Consider the following 10,141-nt stretch of genomic DNA (forward strand, 5'->3'; position numbering starts at 1 on the left):
TTCGATAAAGGACAGACACCCAACACAACACAACACATCACATCAACATCTCTCCTAGGTTCTTCCACACACACACACACACACACATACACTCACACTCAACACACATACTCATTCAATTCTCTCCCAAACTCCCGGGCCTCTCTCAATCTCTCATCAATATTCAGTTTCATGGAATTGGTATACAACAACCCATGAATGCTGCATTTTTCTTCAAAGCACTGTTCTCTACGTTTTGGGCAAGAATTTGGAGAGAAAAAAAAGAATTCAGTTTCATGGTTCAAACCCAAACGTTTGTTTTCTCATTTATTGTTGGAATTGTGAATGAATCATAAATTTGATTCCTTGACCATACCTTCGATGCACATTTATTACAAGCCCACATGATGACAACATAAAAACATCTCCCTCTCACCCTCTGTTGTTGTAATAAGCTCAAAAATTCTCGTCTTACTTACCTTTTCTTGTTCCTCTCACTCATGACATCTGTTGTTCCGATTTTTGCCAAGAGAATCAGCTGCAAAATCTTGGGTTTGAATTCGTTCGCTCCTATTTGCAGTATCGGTTTTGCAGAATCTTGAGTATGAATTCGCGTTTATGTAATATTATATAATTGCCATAGTGGGTTTCCAAAGTGCAGTTTCATGTCCGAAGCTTTCTCATCTGGTAAGGGGCAAGATTTCAAATTTCTCGATCTTGGTTGAGATTTGTTTTCCGTTTCTTGAAGTGTTCCTGTATTGGTTTTCTTGATAGCCCATGTGATCTTTAATCATTTCTGATCAGTATGAATGAAGCATTGAACCTCTATGTGTTATGTATTTTTTATTATGAAAAGAGCATTGAAATTCCAAATTCTTGATTTTGTTCTTGTTTGAGGTTCTTGGAAGTAGGATTGATTGTTCCTTGTTGTTAGGAATTTGCTGAGGCTTGAACTGAAGATGCACACAAGAGGGGGGAGTTTAGGTTCATTGGAGGATGGCAAAGTACCTTATGTTAGAATCATAAACCAGCCAAGTAGGCCTTTTCCACTAAAATTACTACAGTTTCTCTTGCTTTTGTTAGGATTAGGCATACTTTTCTCGTTTCTAAGTATGTATGCTAGCCGGTATCTTAAGATCGAGACCGAAGTTTCTGTGGTTCAATCAAGATTTCAGCCCTGTGTTCGAGAACCAAATACTATAGAGAGTTGGGTTAGACCTCCTTCAAACCTTTTGCATCATATGAATGACGACGAGCTATTCTGGCGGGCTACATTTGTTCCTCAAATTCAACAGTACCCCTACAAGAGATCTCCCAAGATTGCATTCATGTTCTTGACAAGAGGGCCTTTGCCTATGGCACCTCTGTGGGAGAAATTCTTTGATGGGAATGAGAAGTTCTATTCAATCTACATCCACTCATTACCTTCCTATAGGCCGGATTTCCCACCTTCATCGGTTTTTTATGGCCGGCAAATTCCAAGCCAGGTATTGTGCTGAACATCTCTCCCTGCATAGGTTTCTGTTGTATTTTCGCTTGATGTCTTTTGTTTTTCTTGATGATAACTATGCCGTCATTGTTTAGCTAACTTATGCTTGAAATAATTTCTTTTGTGGAGTTCTCATGCTAAGTTCCAAAATTAGCTCACTGGAGAGATGAAGTTTGGTCCTGTGTCTGCTAGGATTCAGACCTGCATCTCTTTCTTCTTTAACTAAGTTCTACGTCTCATGTCTCACACACGTTGGACTACATTTAAATAGCCAGGTTAGTCCTTTTGGACAGGAAAAACTGTGTTTAGCCAGTGAGGAATTGGGCTTCGTTTGTGTCATAATGGGGAGCACATTGAGGAGTTAATTAGATTATATTCCTCATAAAGAAAGTGATTGTGGATTTTAATGCTGTGATTAATTTTCATGGAGATGGCTGAAACAAGAAGCTGACATTAGATTTATGAAGGTTCTTTGTCTGATTAGCTTTCCAGTGACTTGGTTCCTTGCTCTTTTTTGTCAGGTTGCTGAGTGGGGAATGATGAGCATGTGTGATGCTGAGAGACGTCTTCTTGCTAATGCGTTACTCGACATCTCCAACGAATGGTTTGTCCTTCTCTCAGAAGCATGCATTCCTATTCAAAACTTCAGCATCGCTTACCGCTACATATCAAGATCACGATACAGCTTTATGGGTTCATTTGACGACCCTGGTCCTTATGGTAGAGGACGATATGACGACAAGATGTCACCTGAAGTCAACATCACAGATTGGCGTAAAGGATCTCAATGGTTTGAAGTTAACAGAAAACTGGCAGTCGACATTGTTGAAGATAGCCTTTATTACCCCAAATTTGAAAAGTTCTGCCGACCAGCATGCTATGTAGACGAACACTACTTCCCCACAATGCTGAGCATAAGATCTCCCCATCTACTGGCAAACAGAAGTCTAACGTGGGTCGACTGGTCGAGGGGCGGGGCCCACCCTGCTGCATTTGGAAAAGATGACATAACACATGAATTTTTCAAGAATATCTTTGATGGTGAACCATGCTTCTACAACAATCAGCCGACATCCCTCTGTTTCCTGTTTGCCAGGAAGTTTGCCCCCAGCGCTTTGGATAAATTAGTAGCGAATTCAACCATTTTTTTTGGATTTTGAGGAACGATTACTTACTGATTCTAATTTTTTATGATTATGAAATTAGGCATACAATGCTGATAATATATTTACATATAGCACAGAATTCCAGTAGTGTGACAGATAGAAGTCAGATTTAACAGCCTCCTGGCTACGTCACAGAACAGTATTTCGATCTTCTGTCATTGTAATGATATTCATATCATAGTAAATGAGATTGAGATCAGTTTCTGCCAGTTCCACTTTCATGTTATGCTGTTCTTCAGTTTACACAAGCTTTACAGCTTTCCAAGGTTTGCAATGATCTACCCGCAAATGTAATATTTTCAGTGAGTTGATTACATACATATCTTTATATTTGAAGCATCAATTATCAAGAACTAACTCAAAGATTCAAATATAAGACATCTTAGTCACGTGGTCAAAGCGTTTGATTTCGGTTCATATGGTACTTTTTCTGTCAATCTCAAGTTATCTAAAGCCAGTATCACATTGCTCTGTCTGGTAAACTGCTAACATCAAGAAGAAACTACACATATCCATTTAACACTGGAACTGGAGTATCATAGGTTATAAGGAGCGTCCACGACTTCGAGTTGCTCACCGTCACATGTGGAATATGAACAGTGATCTCCAGCCAGGCCCTCCTTATCCTCGTAAAAAGTTCCGAGAGATGGAACAAATGTGTGACCATCAAATGCTGGAGTTATGATGCCTTACGGAGGAGCCGATTTGGTAGCCTGGTCAACATGTATCCGTTGATGTTCAACACCCTGAGACGGCATTATGGACATGGTGGCACTACCTTTTTCTTCCGCTGTTATATCCTCACCATTCTTCCCAGCTCGGACAGTTCAAGAAACTCATTTTCTTCAACTTAGGATAGCTGATCACCATACCCTACGATCGTATTGAACCACCGATATCTGCAGATAATCCCAGGAATTCCCTGCCTACAAACTTCAACTTTCTCATTCTCCAAACTGAAAGCTCTTCTAGCTCTGGCAACCTTCTCAAACAAGGCAAAGTTGAGATATCAATGAATTCTTGGATTTGAAGAACATTTAGATGGTTGAGAGATGAGCTGATCCAGCTCGGAAACTTTTGTCCCTGGTAATCAATAATTGTCAAGTACTGCAAGTTGGGGGGCGGCTGCAGACTTCAGAGCCTCCATCGCCTCATTTCTTAACAACTCATCTTCGCCTTTCTCCCCAATGCGTTAATAAACCTGATTGTCAGGCCCTGGGTGTGTATTTTGCTTCTCATTTCTGTTTTCCAGGCCTCATCCACATCTTCTCTATCATGAAGCTTTATTTTCAGCTCTAGAGATCCGCTAAGTTGGTCCAACTTGTTCAAGTATCCTAATCTGCTCCAATGTCTTCCAGCATGGAACAATGTCAGTGTCCTAAGGCCAGTTAATTGCTCGAATCCTTGAGGAATCTGATGGAGAATTTCAGGGCAAAGATTGTTAAGGTGTCTTAGGTTTACGAGTCTTTCAACCCCTTCTGGAAAGCGTGGAGAGACTACTACAATATGCAAGATCCAAGGTTCGTAGATTATGCAAATTGCATGTAGTTTCTGGCAATTCTCTTATTTCAAAATTCAAAATTCAAGTTCAGGTTTCTCAAGTGAATCAAATTTCCAATTTCCCTTGGATTCCCTTCAACCGGCAGCCACTAAAATTCAGAGTTTGCAAGTTATATAACTTGCATATGGTTTGAAGAATTTGTTCTATCGCCTTGTTGCTGCTCACGTCTAAGTATCTCAAGTTAATGAAGTTCTCAATATCGCTTGGAATATCTTGCAACTCGCAGTTGCATAAACTCAATAACCTCAGGCATGTTATACAATCAAATACAAAATAAGTTACGATATACCTTGACCTGGGAAATTACTGATGGGGCGTAAGCTAGGAACAACCCATTTGTCCTTGCCTCTGCTCTGCCATCCGGCTCATGAGTTTCGGTATTCCTGATGAAACTATATCACGCATTTTGCATGAAACTCTTTTATCACCATATTCCACAAAGTATTAAAAGAAAGAAGCATTTTCAAATTTTTGAAGTACTCTTCCTTCAAGTCCCAAAGTCACCCATGCTTCCAGTTATGTTCAGATAGCACAATATGAGAAGCACCGCTTCATTGTTGGAGACAACTCATTGTAGCTCATTCAAGAAAGCCCACTTAGAACCACTCATCATTTTCATGGTTTCTTGAAACGAGACTCTTACGTTTAGTGATTAAATGTATTGGAGCATATGTATAGAAAGTATCGCCTCGTCCGTCACTTCTACTTCAGGAGTCTTTCTCTCTCTTCTTCGATTTACTGTCTGCCTTTCTCTTTTCCTTTCACTCTCTTCCGAAATCGTACATGTATGTTTGCGAAGATTTTTTCATAGTAAGAACCGAAAAGTATGTCAACTTAGCTGTCCAATGGAAATGTGTAAAACGTAGCAAACTCTCTCAGTTTCCTGTAGTAAAGCTAATACGTACAAAGACTTAGTTCACTCTGTTGAGTTACAAGAGTTGATACTCATATCTGAAACAGTTTCAAGATTTTTATGGTAACCTTGTATTTGTAGTAATCAATTCACTTCCTGACCTCTTGTTTTATTTTCGCATGGAAACTTGCTCCCAATGAGCTCTTACACTGCTTTTTTGTTTCAAGAATGTTGTCACAAAATGAGTTCATAGGAAGGAGTCAGAATTAGCCACCTACCCATGTCTTGGCTGTATAATTGAGGAATGCAAATTCTTGCTAGTGATGAAGTTCGTTAGCTTCATAAAGGCAAAGATTAGTGATACTGTACATTAACAATTGACAAAACCCCAATCCCATCGTTCTGGTGGTATCTCTTGCCGATGCCTGCATTTTGAAGTGACATTTGGACTTTACACGATCAAATGTTCGAACAAGAACGCCTCATAATTCATCATGATGATATCCGTTATACGTGCGAGCTGCCGTCTGGCTTTCAGAAAGGTACCTAACTGCCAATGATGCATGCAGTGCAGCACCATAAGGAAGCCCACCTTCATCGATTCTGAAATAGGGTGAGTGAGGCATAACAGGCTGTTCCAATGTTTCATCCTTCATTCCCAGAAAAAAGAAGTAACCCGGAATTATCTCTTGGTAAAAGGAAAAATCTTCGGATCCCATCAATGGTTGCATATCGTTTACTCCAGCAGTGCCAAGCATATCGCCTGCAACCCTCTGAAAGAGTTTATGCAAGCCCCCCTCATTGACTGTGGGAGGGAAGAAAGGTCTGTCTTTCGATTCAAACGTAACAGTCGCATTGCATCGCTGTACAGCAGCTTGTCCGACAATAACCTGCAAATGAGTAGCATTAGCGTGCAAATAGGGAAGAAATCGCTTAGTTTTATTGAATCATCCCGTACAAATTCATATGCTATGATGATGACGAGGAAAATAACAGTGCAAGAATCTTGCAGAAACACTCAATGATTAAACAGTGAAAATCAATTTCACGCATATTGTCAGGTTTCATGCAGCTCATCGACTTCTTAATGAATGTGGCGCTGACAAAGACTGTACAAAAGGTCAAGCTAATTTTAACATCATGTTACCTCTTCAATTCTCTGCTTAAGTTTCATTAAGCTTTCCTTTGAAAAGGCTCGGAAAGTGCCACCAATGGTAACAGAATCTGGAATAACATTAAATGCACCTCCTCCTTGGAATTTAGCAACTGTAAGTACCTGTTCCAGTCAATCTTGTGTTAAAAGAACCACTTCTTTTTAATTTCGTCATGTGTTCAAAATACCTTTTGCAGCAAGGAGAAAAAGAGTCCCTTTCCATATTGAAAGATCAAAAGGGAAGGTTTTTCAAAGTAATAACATGCTGTTCAGTAAAATCTGAGATCAGAACCTGACTTTTTAAACTTGCATAGAAACAGTATAAATACAGTTTCTACTTGGAGTCCATTGTTTGCAGATGTCAGATTATAATGCTTGCAGGAAAAATAAGAAAATTGGAAACAGTGCCATACTTCTGGAAGAATCCACTTAAAATGGATATATTATGTCACAGATTTCATATTTCATACCAACAGAAATTGCCAAACACCATATGCCGCCTAAAATCTTAAGAAGGCAGCTTTAGTCCAATTGTTTGTTAAGGACCATCGTAACAAAATCAGAATGGGAAAAATGAGGAATCACAAGTGGATATTGATTTTACCTGAGAGTCGAGAGGATCAGCTTCTCGAGATACAAGATGTTGTAAGCTCATAATTACATTTGATGCAGATAGTATTGGGTCTACTGAGTGCTGAGGAATGGCGGCATGACCCCCTTTCCCACTTATTACAGCTTCAAAAGAGCCACTCCCAGCCAAAAAAGGACCAGACCTGGAGGCAACTTCACCCACTGGCAAGAAAGTAGTGGAATGGATGCCGAAGATAGCTTCAACATTCTCCAGTGCTCCAGCTTCTACCATCTTCTTTGCCCCTCCACCTCCTTCCTCTGCTGGTTGGAAAACAAGAACAACGGTTCCCTGTACTAGCATAAAATGTTGGGAGAACTTAAATCACCGATATAAGAATATAGATGGAAGCATTTGATTGTGACATCAAAAGGGATAGAGTTCTCTGTACCTTCATTGCACATACAGCCTGCAAGTAAGACTCTTGTCTTTGACAAATATATTATGACATTGGGTCCACCTTATGCCCAACTCTTGATTTTCATGGGGGGTTTTTGTTTAGTATTACTTGGTATCGACATGCCATTTTTTTTTTTTTAAACCACAGTATAGCTGCCAGTTTTTCTGAAGATTCATGACCACAAGGGTAACTACTCCAGATAATGTATCCCACTTCATGGCCTTTCTTACTGCTTCATTTAAAGCTGCCGCTTATGCAACAAGAAATTTAGCAATTTTGATTCTTACAAATAGCTGGATGAATTTAATATATTTGAACAAGGCCAAAAAGAATGAATTTATATCAAAGCCATCCATAATGCGATTGTGGTGCACAAAGGTCTAGAGGTAACAAGACGTTGATTTGTATAATGCTAATATCTACCAGGGGTCATGACTCATCTGTTCATATCCTATTACAAACGGAACAGCAGAGTATTAAGAAAATCTTATGCAAGCATTCAACAATTTTAATCCTGTCCATGATATCTCTATGTAATACTACTGAATCCACCTCTCCTGTAGAACACAAAACAAACAGAAAAACAGCAAAGCTATGGTAGATTTAACTTTAAACAAGAATAACAGCCATTTAAATTCTCCTACATAGAAAATGTACACCAATGAGCTCATCAGCCGTTCAAGATCACCAAGGAATAATGAACAAACCATACAAGAATAAAGAAAAGAAGATAGATTATCAAATCAAAAGATGGTTGAAAGACAGACCTTCACAAGGTCGCGATGCTCTTGAAGTATTCTCGCAGCACCAAGAAGCATTGCAGTATGCGTATCATGTCCGCAAGCATGCATCTTTCCAGGATTCTTACTCTTATGATCCCACTCCACCATTTCCTATCGAAAACCAAGGCCCTTAAAACTTGAACCGAATAAAGACACCTACTGCTAGCATATCTCTTGCTCAATGCCTCAACTTTATAAGTTCATCCAGTTCACGCTTAACATACAACACTATCATCAAGCAGTCAAATTCGAACAGGAAAAAGTAACTAATTACAAACATTAAACATCAATTCGAAGAAAAATTGTAAACTATCAGTTCAAAAGATTCATCTCAGCAAAAACTAAGCATGAAGCAAACCTGTAAAGAAAGGGCATCCATATCCGCCCTTATTGCAACAAAGGGAGGCTTTCCTGAACCAATATAGCCGAGTACACCAGTAACTGCAACAGGGTACCTGTACGGAATTCCCATCTTATCCAATTCTTCTCTAATAAGTTTACTGGTCTCAAATTCTTCATAGCCCAGTTCAGGGTTTTCATGTATTTGTCTCCTAATGCCCACCATCCAATCAAAGACTTCAGTTTGCTTGGCAAAGTTGAGGAAATTTATGGGGATCTCAGGGAGGTCTTTAGAAGTCAAAAGCAAGTCCGAGAAAGTAGGCTTGCATAAAAGCAAGAACAGAATGAAAATCAAGAAAGACACTTTTGAAAAACTCATCGTGATTCTTGAACTCTTTCTCCCTCCTCCTGAGTTCAAATCTCTTTTGTAATTCAGCAACAGAGTGCTTAAGCTTCGAATATGAGTAAAAATCTAGGCTTTCAGGAGAGGTGTGTGCCTCTGCAGATGCATCGATGAGCAGGGGAGACGTGAAACAGTTGGCAACTGAAAGAAAATTTCTATGAAAAATGTGGCCATCAATGATTATTGTTAATTTTATAGGGCCTCCTTGTGAACATGCCTTGCTGTGGCTGCTGCATTCTCATGGGGGGAAATTGTTTTTAAAAAGAAAACTAAAAGTGAAAGATTCTTGTCCAAGTATTGGCAAAACTAAAGTAATATTTGGATTACATTTCTTTAGCATATCATTTTCTTATCTTTAAATATGCATGTATCATGTGAATGATTGAAACTGCACATCCGGCGGCTGGTGGAGCAAATGCCTACTCTTGCTGACCCATTTTTTGTTTTTATTTTCTAAGTCCTCTAAAATGGGGAATCCCAGTAACAGGAAAATTTTCTTGCATGATTGTTAATACACACCCCACACACACAGACAAACCAAAGTTTAAACAATATAGTGTATCAGATGCTTAGTTGACTCATAGCATCTGAGTGCACGAATCGAAGTGCTTTGAAGCGTTTTGAGACTGACTTTTTACTAAATGGAAGAACAAACTTTTCCTGAGTAGTGCAACTGCATACGGAATTAGATGCTAGAGCTGAGGAAATCATTATGCACTTTCTTGTTCTGTATCAGATTTGCCTTCCATCCACAAAATAGTGCTTCTTTCAAAGTTATACACTCAGGTGCACTTCTTTTTCATAGTTAAGTCATTTGCCAGAAGCTTTAAACTCGTTGAAGATATCAAATTTCTGGTCAATGAACTAGATATGCTTAAAATAACTGCACTGCGAAAAATGATATTTGCAGGGGGTTCAAAGTAGTAAACTACTCTATCCTGCAATCAATAAAATCTCCGAAAAACAGCTGATACAACGGTTCCAATGTTGAATCATTAATGGAAAAGGCGGGCTCATCTGTCAGCAACAGAAAAACTTTTACTTAGATCACAGGTATTTCATGTCGGCTTGTTTTGGTACGAGTACCATCTTGTAGTATACCAAAGTTCTCTATATCTCATTAAGGCCTGCATCACCTATGCGAACAGTTCTCCATTTAATGGTAGTTAACATCTAATTCATTCCTGCCCATCACGCCAACTTTGCTCAATTGGCTCCCCTTGAAGTATGGGTAGATGAGTCTGATTTTTCGGCCAGATAGTGCTCCAGCATATCCTCTTCATCATCTACACCCACATAAAAAGACATCTTACCCATATGAGAGAGAGAAAGAGAGAGAGAGAGAGAGAGAGAGAGAGAGAGAGAGAGAGAGAGAGAGAGAGAGAGAG

General features: G+C 39.3%; 3 protein-coding genes across 3 annotated transcripts in view; 1 reads left to right on the plus strand and 2 right to left on the minus strand.

The window, feature by feature from the left end:
* On the plus strand, nucleotides 1-2,835 carry LOC105157713. Its single transcript, XM_011074163.2, has 3 exons — nucleotides 1-666; nucleotides 914-1,466; nucleotides 1,990-2,835. The coding sequence occupies exons 2-3, from the start codon at nucleotides 939-941 to the stop codon at nucleotides 2,626-2,628; spliced, it is 1,167 nt and encodes a 388-aa protein (XP_011072465.1). The 5' UTR covers nucleotides 1-666; nucleotides 914-938; the 3' UTR covers nucleotides 2,629-2,835.
* Nucleotides 5,276-9,035, minus strand: LOC105157714 (IAA-amino acid hydrolase ILR1-like 4). The gene is made up of 5 exons (XM_011074164.2): nucleotides 8,370-9,035; nucleotides 7,997-8,122; nucleotides 6,806-7,120; nucleotides 6,196-6,324; nucleotides 5,276-5,938 (listed from the first exon to the last, which is right to left on the minus strand). The coding sequence occupies exons 1-5, from the start codon at nucleotides 8,727-8,729 to the stop codon at nucleotides 5,531-5,533; spliced, it is 1,338 nt and encodes a 445-aa protein (XP_011072466.1). The 5' UTR covers nucleotides 8,730-9,035; the 3' UTR covers nucleotides 5,276-5,530.
* LOC105157716 (RWD domain-containing protein 1) overlaps nucleotides 9,623-10,141 on the minus strand; it is a 5,329-nt gene continuing 4,810 nt past the window's right edge. The window contains exon 11 of the mRNA XM_011074165.2: nucleotides 9,623-10,039. Within this exon, the coding sequence (XP_011072467.1) occupies nucleotides 9,960-10,039 (80 nt within the window). The 3' untranslated portion in view covers nucleotides 9,623-9,959. The remainder of the gene's footprint in view (nucleotides 10,040-10,141) is intronic.

The sequence above is a fragment of the Sesamum indicum genome, linkage group LG3, assembly GCF_000512975.1.
Source record: "Sesamum indicum cultivar Zhongzhi No. 13 linkage group LG3, S_indicum_v1.0, whole genome shotgun sequence".
In the NCBI taxonomy this organism is placed as follows: Eukaryota; Viridiplantae; Streptophyta; class Magnoliopsida; order Lamiales; family Pedaliaceae; genus Sesamum; species Sesamum indicum.

What these genes read in the sequence shown, in the direction of transcription:
- LOC105157713 (XM_011074163.2), top strand. Translation starts at nt 939, where the DNA reads ATGCACACAAGAGGGGGGAGTTTAGGTTCATTGGAGGATGGCAAAGTA. An exon ending in GCCGGCAAATTCCAAGCCAG is followed by an intron (nt 1,467 to 1,989) that starts GTATTGTGCTGA and finishes CTTTTTTGTCAG; the next exon opens with GTTGCTGAGTGGGGAATGAT.
- LOC105157714 (XM_011074164.2), bottom strand. Translation starts at nt 8,729, where the DNA reads ATGAGTTTTTCAAAAGTGTCTTTCTTGATTTTCATTCTGTTCTTGCTT. An exon ending in AGCATCGCGACCTTGTGAAG is followed by an intron (nt 7,121 to 7,996) that starts GTCTGTCTTTCA and finishes ATGCTAGTACAG; the next exon opens with GGAACCGTTGTTCTTGTTTT. An exon ending in CTGATCCTCTCGACTCTCAG is followed by an intron (nt 6,325 to 6,805) that starts GTAAAATCAATA and finishes TGACTGGAACAG; the next exon opens with GTACTTACAGTTGCTAAATT.